At 38.3% G+C, this 13,685-nt stretch overlaps 1 protein-coding gene across 1 annotated transcript; it reads left to right on the top strand.

Moving 5' to 3' along the window:
* Positions 1–1,050: 1,050 nt before the first annotated feature.
* gpx7 (glutathione peroxidase 7) lies at positions 1,051–6,143 on the top strand. Its single transcript, XM_047586262.1, has 3 exons — positions 1,051–1,266; positions 4,206–4,467; positions 5,708–6,143. Exons 1-3 carry the CDS (start codon positions 1,135–1,137, stop codon positions 5,869–5,871), a joined length of 558 nt encoding a protein of 185 aa, XP_047442218.1. The 5' UTR covers positions 1,051–1,134; the 3' UTR covers positions 5,872–6,143.
* The last annotated feature ends 7,542 nt before the right edge of the window (positions 6,144–13,685 follow it).

Raw genomic sequence — 13,685 nt, forward strand, 5'->3', positions numbered from 1 at the left:
TCTTTCTTTCTTTCTTTCTTTCTTTCTTTCTTTTCTATTTCTTCCCTTACATCCTTTCGTGGCTTTTAATCATGTTCACATTTCAGTAATAATGTAGTATATTCAATATTCAGTATTTATTTCTCATTCTCTAAAGGTAACTGTTTAGCTTTATGTATTGCTTTGTTTGTTTATATATATATATATATATATATATATCTTGTGCCTGTGCAAATGACATAATAAAACAGATAAAACACATTCTAATCTTGATTCTTGGTTATGCAAAACAGTAAACTATAAATGGCTAATCTGTGGGCCACGTCATTAACTTGTTTATTTATGTTTTCAGGTGATACAGTATATTGTGTGTTCACTACAGAAATAATCAAAAACTGCACACATCTCAAGTATGCAGCGTTTTATTTTTCAGAATACGGCACAGCCTCAATTCCCACTCAAATGAGACTCAGTATAGAAGAATTAATCCCATCAGGGAGCAGAGTTTAGGTTTTATTCTGCATTTTTGTCATCATTTGTATCCCTCCAGTTAACAGTAAGGCACACTGTGCTCGTCTTCATTTGCCTACGAGTTGAGAGTGGAATGTGGAAATGCCTTCTTCCAGTTCTAGTTGTTCATCTTTAAAAAATAAAAGCATCAGACTGTTCATCGATTGTAATAATGTATCACATTGAAAAACGCTGTATGCTCTGGTTAATATTTTAATTAGGATTCTCTGACTATAGCGATAAATTAATTTTACTAAATTTCACTAAAAAAATGGTTTTAGTTAAAAGGTCAGAAATTATCTTAAGTTTCTTTCACATATTTATATATAATTTCTATGTTCCCTCTCAGAGGTTATGCTTATGAGTCAACTTAAGACGATTAAAAAAGACTGCAACCAATGCAAAGGTGGATTAACAACCAGGAAAATTCTGTTACAGTCCAATCTAATCACAAGTTTTATTTGTTTATTGATTTATAACGTATGTATAATTGACACAATTGTATTAGTTTTATTTTGAAATGGGCGGCCCGTGCAGGATGTGCTGTTTTCCTGTTTGTAGCTTGACTGGAGGACGGACGCGGATCCTCCTCTGCAGCTTTTTTAGAAGTTTCTCTGCTGTTGCGTTGGCAGTTTGACTGAAAAGATGCTCGCCACGGCGCTCACCGTGTTGCTGACCGTCCTCAGCCTCACCGAGAGCAAACAAAAAGACTTTTATACTTTTAAACTAGTGAACAGCAGGGGGAAACTGGTGTCCCTGGAAAAATACCGGGGTTCGGTAAGTTGCACAAATAAACAGCTGATTGTTACAGTTTTATCCCGGTGTTGCCCTCCTGCATGTCTCCTTGTTGCACGCACGGATGCTGCATGTGAGTCCCCTCTTTTCCTTTAACTTGTGCTACTTAACATTTCATTCTAGTTGTAACTAACATAGTTGTGCTGCGGATCAGTTTGACAGTAGTCTGCTCGGGACGTCCCGTCATGTAGCCCCGCTGGCCTACGTGGCAAGAGGCCTGCAGAGTTCCTGCAGCTGCAGGAGCTCCGTAGTTTCCATTCAAACCAGGTACGGTACAGAGCACCAGACCGGACTAACCTTAATCTGTCTGCGAATGTTTGACGCCGTGCACTTCCTGGAATCACTGCAAGTTACATTCAGCAGTTAAAGAAATTACAGGGATTTATTTTCCCAGATGTTCAGATGAGATAATCATCTAAGTGTTAAAATGCATCACATAACAGTAAATGTGATCAATACTAATGAAAATACAAAATCATGAGTTTTCTGGCAGTTACATGTAGGCTATTTATCTTTGAAAAGCATAAAAAATAGATGACAGAATAATGTTATTACACTACAAATCACATCATATATGAATATCAATAAATATTTAATGTAACTAGTCCTGTTTTTTTTGTTTTGTTTTTTGTTTTATCATACATAGTTTTTACTTAGTATCTGTATTCTGGGAAATAATCCAGGACCTGAGTGTATCATTTCGTGCAATCTCATGCTTCTGTATGGTTGTGAATGACAAATAAAAATCCTTGAATCCTTGAGAATCATTGAGGTTGTCAGTGATGCACAATGAAACAACTTTAAAGACCCCCTGTGCAGGATTTAGGGCCATCTAGTGGCGAGGCTGCAGACCCCAACCAGCTATGTTGCCCGTAATAACTTCCAAATTATCTTCATCTCTATAGCAACACTACATTCAATCTCCCACGTCAGTTTAAAACCATTAAAGTACCTACAAAGAGTTTATTTTTTGCTCTGCTGCTGTATAAACTATATGGAAGAGGATGTTACATTTATAGATATGAAGAATCATATACTATAAGTACTTATACAAATATATTATATTATATATTATATTTCTGCCAATAAAGCCCTTCATATCAATATATAATATGTCATAGGTAATATATGTCAACTTTTGATATATATTACATGTATTTGATGTTTGGAAATTCTACCAAACCACAGGTGCTCATGGTATTTAAAGCACTTCACATATCGTTTACAGTGGGATGTTAAGGATGTTATCGTGAAGGCTTTGATAGAATGCATGACACCGTTTCATTAACCTGCACGCGCTTTGTCTTTACACTAGATGTCAGTAGATGGTAATCTGGCCATTATTATTTCAGCCTGAAGGAGAAGAATCCTCCCAACGAATGCATGTGTATCAAAGAATGCATGTGCATATGTAAGTAATGAGTAGAAGTATGAGGGTGTTACCTTTATTAACCGCCACTAACATACCCATGAATCACATATTGATTTATAAAGGAAACTGTCTCAACGTCTGACATTGTTTCACTTTCATGCTGAATTTTGTTGAGTTATAAACAACTCCTGAAACAAAACAATTTATCTGAATTCGTGACATTTAAAGACTAAATGCTAAAAAATTACTACTTATTTAATTAAAGACCAATATTTCAGCAGCAACAAATGTTCTGTTACTGATCTACCATGAGTATTTGGTCCTTTAAGCGTATCATATCAAAACAGTAGTTTAAAAGCTTCCATTGTCAGTTATCCTACTTAAACCCTTTTTCAAATGCCAGAAAAAATGACCCAGATTCAGTTAGTAACAGCTTCACAGGCGTTAAGCCACACTTAATGACTTTAGTCTCTGATCCTTTTAATTATCTGAGCACATTGTAACTTACACATTGTAAGTTTCCTTGTGTTCATTATCAGGCCAGTGTGAAATCTCCACTTACCCTTTACCAGTTACCAGTTTGCCACTTCTAGATTTCTGTACACTGTTCACTGACAATGATAATAATAAGTATATCCTGATCCTGGTGTAGGAACCTGCAGGGTGGAGCTCACAGTAAAATCTACATTCTTATAGATATTTACAGTCCAGTGGTTCCCAGCCTGAAGCTTGAGCCTCTCTGCAGGTTACAGGGACCCACAAAGATAAATAATAAAGAGTAAACCAGAATACTGGTGCAACAACTCATAAAAATCTGAAACACAACAAGAGTTTCCAGTTTAACGTTAACAATGTGTTAGTCAAATGTAAAGCAGCCAGTTAGGGGTGGGAGGACCTGGGTATTTTAGTATCGATCTGGGCAGATTTTTACTTGAAGTGTCATGATCATTAAATAAGTTAGTTGATTATGATAAAACGCAGGGCAAATATTTTAGTCAAATAAATCTGTTTCCATTAACTAATTACAATGTAAAACAATTTAACAGTATATGTATATATATATATATATATATAAAATCCCCTTTTTACTGCACACAATTGTTTTTGAAAAAAGTCATTAGTGCAAAATAAGAAAAAGGAACAATGTAACAAAAATAAGAACATATTTATAATTTTACTACAGGAGGGGGTGAAGAAGCTCCTGCAGCGGAGAGAAGCTGCACTCGTGTGAACTCTGTGAACTCTGTGATGAATAGAAAAGAAACTGTAACAAACGTATAAATCTCATCACGCTAGTATCGATTTAATACCGATACTTCCTTGGCATTGATACTATACACGACATTTAGATCGATACGCCCAGCCCTAGCCAGTACATGTCACTGTCACATAAAGAGGTTACTCACCTCTCAGCTAAATCTGTAAATCTGCATAAAATTTACCTCAGAAATGTAAATTCAGTGCTTGATTAACTGAGAAGTAAAGGAAGTAAAAGTTGCTGCTTCATGCTCAGTCAGGCCTGTTTTACATTGTGTTTCTGTGGCTCCAGGTGTCCTTAGTGGTGAACGTGGCTAGTGAGTGCGGTTTCACGGAGGAACACTACAAAGACCTGCAGCAGCTGCAGCGGGACTTTGGCCCGTACCACTTCAACGTGCTGGCCTTCCCCTGCAACCAGTTCGGGCAGCAGGAGCCCGGCAGCGACAAGGAGATCGACAGCTTCGTGCGCAGAGTCTACGGCGTCTCCTTCCCCCTGTTCAGCAAAATCGCCGTGGTCGGAACAGGAGCCAACAATGTCTACAAGTACCTCGCCGGTGAGTGGCATCTGCAGCCGGAAAAAATACTAGAAGGATTATTTGAATACCAAACGATGCATCTGCCGGGCTGAGGTATCCTCGCCAAAAATGTGGACTTCCTAATTTATTCCAGTATGTAAAACACATACGTGCATGCATAACACGCCAGTCAGCAACTAGTGGGGTTGCCAGCCCTCCCTTGGCTAAAACTGAATCGTCCCGTACTTAGAAACAAAGTTAAAAAAAACAAATAAAAAATACAGGCTAGAATGGCAAAAAGACAACACGTTGTTGGAGAAAGACAGTGATAATGCGTAAAAGGCGCACTGCACCGCCTGAAAGCGCGCCTCGTCTATAACCCATATAATAAGGAAATGTCTTGCTCGTAAATAGTGTTTAGCACCGTGACAGCTGGACCTGGGTTCAAACCCGCGTGGTGGAATTATAGGCTCGCCTAAGGCTCAGCTACGTTTTTGCAAAGTAAAAAGAAAAATGTGTTGCAGATTCTTATGTAGGCGGTTAGAGACGCTGTGCAGAAATAAAAGAAAAAAGAAAATCATACATTTAAAAACTAAATACTTTTGTCTAATGCCTTTGTTTTGCCAATGCAGCTGTGCACCTCCTCACAAGAGAATGCAATAATTGTAGGTGTATTTGTAAATGTAAAGCCACCACTTACTAACATGAAAAGTGAGTCAGGAGGCAGCATTCTGATTTCATTGTTAGGCTATTAATTGTTTAAGTGAGGGAGTGAAGGTGCATTTCTTCAGGAGAGAAGATCAATGTAGTTCCTGAAAAATTTATTTTGTACAATCTTTATTTGGTATCACTAAAAGAGGACAAGCAGTATGAATCACCCGTCCTGCATTAATGTCCGTCCTGACAAGCTTTAAGTGCAGCTGTGGACACACCTGGTACACACCGAGGATGCATTTGACAGATCGGATCTCTGCCCACATTTGGAGACGGTTCAAGACGCATTTTTCCTCATTCTTTTTGTAGTATGAACACAGAATGAGTCCAGGGTCACGATAAAGATCACCCACTCAACAGGGTTGGTTCATTCAACAAAACCACAACACAGCCACTATTATAAATCACCACCTGAACAGGAAAAAGCACTGTAAGTGGTATCTGTTCATCTGAAAACTGAACAAAAACTGAGAGTGGATATCAAACGCTAGCTGGAGATGCAATTTTATGCACTTTGAGTCCAAAACATTGTGACCCACACTCATTTGTCTTTTGTTCTCCGCAGAGTCGTCTGGAAAGGAGCCCGACTGGAACTTCTGGAAGTATCTAATTGACATAAACGGCAAAGTGGTGGACGCTTGGGGACCCAAAGTTTCCGTCAAAGAGATCCGGCCCAAAATAGCTGAAATGGTTCGGCAGATAATCTTAAAGAAGAAAGAAGAGCTTTAAAAGTGTGCACATCTCGCTCCTGTGCAGCTTTAGTCCATGAGGCAAAGGGATTAACTGAACACATTGGTGTTGCTGGTTAGAAAAAACGGAAGGCAGATTTTTTTTTTGCCTTCTGAAAGCACTGATGAAGCGCCACTATGTTTTTAAATCAGGTGTTGGAAGCTGCAGTTTTAGGCCAAAGAGCTCCTGTTTCCAATTGAGTCAGTCAAGTGGATTATGTGTTTGTTTTTACTATTCATTCTGGTGTTTGGAATAAATTTTTACTGTGACCACTTCCATTGTTTAATTGAACATACTTTCAGTTCCATTTCTCCTTCGCTCCAAAGTCCTTCTCCCAACCTACTACCTGTTGAAATGAACCTTTAATTACAATGAGACTTGAGTCTAAATTCAACCATTTAGTTTTTTATAAGCATTAGCTTATATATTAGTTTTAAGAGCTATAAAGTTATAGACCTTTTAAATATCAAACCTGCTTTTATTGAAGGTTTATATCATAATATGCTTTATTGTCAGGTATGCTCACTTATGCAAGGATGTTGTCCTGGTGTTAGGTGCAATATAAAACAATATGAAATATACAAAGAATACACACACACACACACATACATATATACATACATATATATAAATAGACTGATTTAAAAAAGGTCAGAGCCGTCTGTATTTCCTCAGGAGGCTTAGGTCCTTTAATATCTGCAGGAAGCTGCAGGACATGTTCCACCAGGCTATTGTTGCCTGTGGCCTCTTCTACGCTGTAATGAGCTGCAGCACTAAGAAGAAGGAACCTCACGACTGGACAAACCGATACAGAAGGTGGGCTCTGTGGTGGGGGCAGGTAGGCTCTGCACGACTACCGCTGTATACTACTATATGGTGAAGCTATAAGTATAACAGTGCCAAGGATATTCTACAACAAATAAATAAAGGGAGCTTGAAAGACAAATGACAGTTAAAATGCAAAACAAACACACAAAAGAACAATTGAATATAATGGGTGCAGCAAGACGTCTTCACAACCGGTTTTACTGGCTAAGACAGAAATAAGATGTAACACTGGCAGATGTTTATAAGAAAACACTACAGTTAATACAGGGTTACTAGGAAACCAGGGCACTGAGCAACGTTTATGGATGTTTTCTTTGGTAGACTTGAACCTGTTGTGAACTATCTACACTACACGTTCCCCCAGTAATCACTATAATGCACTTACTCTACAAAATATTAAGTAGTAATTTGACAGCTCGTAAACATTTCTCCTTTCATGACGTCTAGTACTTACTCAACCCAGTTTTAAGGATTAAGGAGACACAAAGGCCTTAGGGCCCTCAAGGAACTTCCAGGTAAATCTTTTCACACGTTCTTTTGACGGGTGAAGTGAGAGATCACAAAAGAAAAGATTGCAAAAACACTCTGTGGTTGAAAAAGAATAAAAAGCTTTTTTATTTATACATGGCTAAAAAAAAACTGGTTAAAAACACACAGGCTTACGCATTGCATATGTGGGTCAAAGCTTAAAAAAGGGCATCAGCAGACGCTTTGTGGGTCCCAGTTATGTCACACACCATGTGACTAACAGCTAGTAGGTTACCAGAACACACAAACTGAAAACATACTGACAAACGGAGATATCACCACAGAGAAAGAAAAGGGACGACAAAACAAAGCAAAAAAAAAACGTGTTAAATAAAAGGACAAAGCACAATGAAATGTCAATACTCGCGTTCCTCATTAAGGCCAAGGAAAGAAGCTGAATTCAGCTTATTAATCCAAATGGTTTCTCTTCGGAGGAGGGTCCTTAGATGGTCTCCACCCCTCTACCACCATAACTTTGAGAAGGGAAACCGAGGGCTGACCTACCTGCTGGTAATGGACGGCCACGGGATAAGCAGGGTTTTTTGTTCGTGTGGTATTTTTATGTTCTGCCACTCTGTCATCTAGACTTCTTTTTGTTCTGCCAATATAGAAGCAGCCTGTTGCGTATAGCTTGGCTCTCCACCCTTTAGGAACTGTCCACTGGGAATATTATTAATCAGCCGTGGTGAATGGAAGCTGTCAGCTCTCAGGACAGTATTGCGATATGTGCTTTTTCCTAAAGTTTGTGAATGCAGATCTCCATTGTCCTCTTTACTGATAAATACATCCAAGAGCGAAATTTCTCTTTGACTGTATTACTGTAATGTCATTCTTACATATTTATGAAACTCCAGAAGATTAAGTTCAGGACCTTTAAAACAGAAGAACAAATCATCAAGTTCAAGTTATCAAGAAAAGGGTTGCAGAGGCTGTGAAGGTTTTCCTTCTCCCAAAGGTTTGTCCATTCACTAAGACGTAAAATGAAATCATTCTGTGGCATGTGCATGAGGGCCCTCTGCATTATCACTGCTCACGTATAACCTTTCAACATCCGTGGTTGCAAGAACAGCATCTCCTGTTTTTTTTTAATGTGGATAGTTTTACAAGTACATCAGCTGTATCTTGTACAAATGAAGGGAGCGTAGACACATAAGGTTTGATAAAAGGAGAGCGCCAATCCCACTAGTGATGGTAGATTACCCAGGTTTTTGTGCACCTTGTGTAGTACATAGAAAGTTACTAGACGTGGTTCAGAGCGACACAAGTATTCATATTGTTTTACTGCTGATCCAGTTGTTTGTCTTGGTCCTTTTCTTTCTCTTCTGACTAGCTGTTAGTCACATGGTGTGTGACACAATGTGAAGGCTCCACCCACTTTTAACAACGCTCAGTATGCGTTGAAGCTTCGTAGGTGGAATTCTTTGCCATTCGTGCTTAATGTGTGACTGGAGTTGCTCAGCAGTCCAGGGTCTGCGTATTTTGCTCTTTAAAGTGCACCACACATTTTTAATGGGTGGCAGGTCAGGGCTGCAGACTAGTACCTGCACTCCTTTAACACGAAGCCACGCTGTTGGAACACGCAGAATGTGTCTGGGCATTGTCTTGTTGAAATAAGCTAACGACGTTGCTTGGATGAATTTACCTTTCACCATTAATGCGGCCTTTGCAGTTGCTGGAGTTTGAAGATTGTGCTGGTAATAATCTACATGGTCCCTTTTCTGTTTAACCCAGAGTTGCCTTTGTCCATTCTTTGGAATGTTACAGGTTTCAAAGTGAAAATGAGTGAATATTTCCAAAAAACAAAACAAATCAGTTTGATGATTCATCATCTTGTCTTTGTAGTGCATCCAACTGAAAATATGTTGAAAAAGATTTGCAAATCATTGTTTTATCTCTCATCTATCATTTACCTTTCCCCTTTGGAATTGGGGTTTGTAAAGTTAGGAGACACGAGGTGGAAATGAGGATGTTTCAGAAGACGATGTTCAATGCTCTTGTTGTATCATCTCATCTTCTACTACCACTTATCCTCACTAGGGTCACGGGGGTTACTAATCCAGCTGTCATAAGGCGAGAGGCGTGGTACACCCTAGACGGGTCTCTAACACAGAGACAAACAACCATTTACACTAACACCTAGGGTCAATTTAGAGTCACTAATCAGCCTAACCAACATGTCTTTGGAGGTGGGAGGAAACCAGAGCACCTGGAGAAAACCCACACAGACACAGAGAAAACATGCAAACTCCACACGGAAAGGCCCGAGTTGGACCTGAACCTGGACCTTTTCTGTTGTATCACATACTGTTTATGTATTTATTTATCCCCATATACTGTGCCCTAGATCACTGCTAGTCTTCCCGCGATCCATATTAAAACAATACAGTTAAAAAAGATCCATTAAAAAGACACATGGAGAACAAATAATACTTCAACACTTTACGGTAATAAACTTTACAGTATTTTATACACATATTCTTCATATATATGTGTGTGTGTGTGTGTGTGTGTGTGTGTGTGTGTGTGTGTGTGTGTGTGTGTGTGTACTTAAATAGTATTTCATTTTAATTTAAATAAGAAAATTACATTTTTCCTGTAATCATTTTATTTCAAAATAACTTTCAGTGGCTGAGCAGTCAATGGACAACCTGACACAAGTTTATTTAACAAAAAATACACTTTTTATTCAAAATAATACAAAATAATAAACAGGCTCACGAGGTAACCGGCCTCTTAAAACAGATCTATTAAACTGAGCTATACAACATCTTGACTCAACCAGCTGACTCAAGAAATGACTGAGAAAGCTCTAACCCTGGTCCAATCTTCACCACATCTTTTGGCCAGACAAGGGTAGAAGATGGAAACTACAGACAAGGAAACGTGCTTACAAAAAACTAAAATCTAATTTAAACTGAAAATGACTAAACAATGAAACCCAAACCATGGGTGTCATATATAATATGATCAAATAAGTGTGCTGATTGCTGATTGCTGTATTAAATTAAAGCTGTTGCTTTACCAGCAGCTTGAAGTTGGGCGCCAGTGAAACCTACGCAAATAAGATGGTCCTGTTAATTCCAGATTATTAAAAATTCTTTACAAGCCTTATTACTTTTTTTTTTTTTTTTTTTTTTTTTACAATTTTAATGAGTCATACCAATACAATAGAGCGGAACTTCAGATCTCACAATACAGAAACAAATACATAATAATCTAATGATCAGACTATGAGTCACGGTTTTGGTGACACGAGATGCCACACCGAAGTGGTGACTCAGTAGTGTTACTAAAGGATAAGGAGGTGTAACACTAGGGAATGTGTTAATGTTGTAATTCAATGAAACGAAAGGACAGAAAAGATCAAAGCGTTGTCAAAGACGTGTATGGGACCGTTGCTGAAAATAAAGAGCAGCAGTTTAACAGTGTTCTCTGACGCAAAGACATATGACCACCTTTGGATACCAAGACAATTCAACCCCTGATGAGACCCCCGATATTTGCAGCAGCTGAGTGGGGGTGTAATGATATATTTCGCACACTTTGAACAATCTTGCAAACAGACAGTACTATGTACAAAATATGCACTAGTTTGGTAACATTTGGTAGCTACTGCTTATTATTTATGCACTGTTTAATGCTCACTTTATCTGCATTTTGTACTGCCTAATTTATCATCTGCCATTTCCTCTAGTGTAAATTGTTATAATTCCTGTTTATAGTCTACTTACTTTTAATGCACAAGTCCATAATATGACATAATATGTAGAATAGTACCTCAATCAATCATTGTGTATATGTTGCTCACTCACCTGTATATGGTCTCATCTGTACAGGTTTCATCTGTAAATATTTTTCTTATGTGTTACATCCCAACTCTGGTAAGGGTGAGGGAAGCAACATAAAAACCAGATGAAATAGGTTTTAGTTAAGATTTATTGTGAAATGATAAAGGTAACAGAAAGCGCTGGACTAAGGTTGCATGAGAGGTGTTGAATAAATCAAAGAACTTAGTAAAGCAAAACAACACGAAAAATGTAGATCAAGTCAAGTTTTCACATAATCTAACGTGCAACTCAAACAACTAACACAGGTTTGGTTGTTGGCCAAACTGCAGGGAGTTTCTAGTTGCACGGCGTGTAGCAATCAGTCCCCAGAGGTAAATCTGCTGCACCTGGGAGCTCACGAATCAGGAAGCCCCGCAGCCGGAACAATATGCTATAAATCCAGCCTGTACCTTACTGCTTATTACACTTCTGATTACATGCTAAACTACATTTCATTGCTCTGTACCTGTACATGTGTAATGACTACAAAGTTGAATCTAATCTAACCTTTATTTCCCCCAGCACTGAACATTATCATCAGTCTTTACCACCCAAAAATGACAAACAAAAATACACAATTACTTCCAATTGCACAAAAAGGCGGGATTGAACCACAGAAGTTATTTTTATTTTGGTTGTTCTTACACTCTTCTTAAAGAAATCTTTACTTGATTAAGCTGATAGGACGAAATCTGCTGCATGCATTTGGAGACTGGCTGCAAACGTTGTTGTGTAATCTGCAGTTATTCTCATCACAAGCACAACACCTTGTATGCAGGGTTTCAGCAAATGACAAATAATAAGGTCAAATTTAGTTTGGACTGGTCCACATGGGGTGGACATTATCCCTGAGTAGGCAAAGATCTTACAGATGTTTGTCAGTTGTCAAAAAAAAAAAAAAAAAAAAAAAAGAAAAGAAAGAAAGGAACTCTTAAAAAGTCTCATCTGAAAAAAAAGTTCAGTTGTATTAATTTTAGAGAAAAAAATAAATTCAGTGACAATAAATGTTGTGGTTGAGCATTACTTTTCACAGATGCTTCCTGTTTGTAAATCTCTTCTAAAAACAGACTTTTTTGTCAAGTTTTGTCTGTCATTCGCTAAAAAGCACTTGCAGTGAGCTTGTTTGTTCCTTTATTCTGTTTTCTTTGCTTTTTCTTGTTTGTCTGTTTTTTGAAGTGATTTTGTGTTTGTGTCTTCATGCCTTTTATCTTAAACTTAAACCTATTTAATGTCCCATTGTAAAGCAATTTGGCTTCCCCTGTGGTTTATAAATGTGCTATATAAATAAAGTTGATTGATTGATTGACTTGATTTTATTTATAATTTAGTCTTTGAAAGGACAAAGACAAGTTGCACCTGTCCTGTGAGAACATTGCACCACACCTGCTTTTACATTGGCGTGTGTCTACGTCAACCTCTAATTATATATCATTATATTCTCTGTCATTAATATGAAGATAACCCTCCCAGTTTCTTTCTTGGTAAGTGGTATCTGTGTTAGCAGTTCAGTTAACTAACAATCAGGTATATCATCAATAAAATACTTCTGTCAAATGCAGTGTTCAAAAGTTGAAAGCTTATGTTTTACAGGATGAAAGAATAGCAAAATACTGAATGCTTCCTCCAATAAAACATTTAACATTTCTATTGTTTGCTTGTAATTCAAAAATAAAGGGGAAGATTAAATGGTAATATGGAGCCACAAAATTGCAATTTTTCTAAGCAAAACAGGTTAATTCCAAAGGATTTCTTTTGCATTAAGTTGTATTTCACTCTACCAGTTCCTGATTTCTACAACAGAAGAAAAATTAGGAGTCCGAGTAGCAGCTGGACCAGACCTAATTGGACACGACAAGCATCACTGGCGGTAGTTGTTAAAGTAGTTGTTGTAATTGTTGTTGGATGTGTAGTTGTTGTTGTTGGAGTTGCACTAGTCGAGGAAGAGGATGTAGTAGTTGCAGATGAAATCATTGTAGTTGGCACAGATGTTGTAGCTAGGGCATCAGTTGTGGTCAAGTTAGCAGTTGTAGCTGGAGCAGTAGTTTTTGTAGTAGAGGCATTAGCTGTTGTGATAGCTGCAGTTGTTGTATTTGGGGCACAGGTTGTTGTAGTAGTTGTGGCACTAGTTGTTGCTGTAATTGGGTTAGCAGTTGTTGCAGTCATGGCAGCAGTTGTTGTGGTAACTCCAGCTGTTGTTGTAGTTGGTGCAGAAGTTGTTGATGTGGTTGGTTCAGTAGTTGTTGTAAACAGTGTAGTAGTTGTGGCTGCAGCTGTTGAAGCTAGGCCATTGGCTGCTGATGTGGTTGGTTTAACAGTTACTGTACCTAGTGCACTAGTTGTTGTATTTATGGCATTAACTGTTGTGATCGCTGCAGCTGATGTTGAAGTTGGTGCACTAGTTGTTGTAGTCATGGCATCAACTGTTGTGGTAGCTCCAGTTGCTGTAGATGGGGCACCGCCTGTTGTCGTAGTTGGGCTGGTAGTAGTTGTAGCTGTTGCATCAACTGTTGTAGTAGTTGTGGCACTAGTTGTTGTTGTAATTGGGTTAGCAGTAATTGCAGTCGTGGCAGCAGTTGTTGTGGCAGCTGCAGGCGATGTTGCAGTTGGTGCACTAGTTGTTGTAGAAGTAGT

Source organism: Mugil cephalus, chromosome 6, assembly GCF_022458985.1.
Source record: "Mugil cephalus isolate CIBA_MC_2020 chromosome 6, CIBA_Mcephalus_1.1, whole genome shotgun sequence".
In the NCBI taxonomy this organism is placed as follows: domain Eukaryota; kingdom Metazoa; phylum Chordata; class Actinopteri; order Mugiliformes; family Mugilidae; genus Mugil; species Mugil cephalus.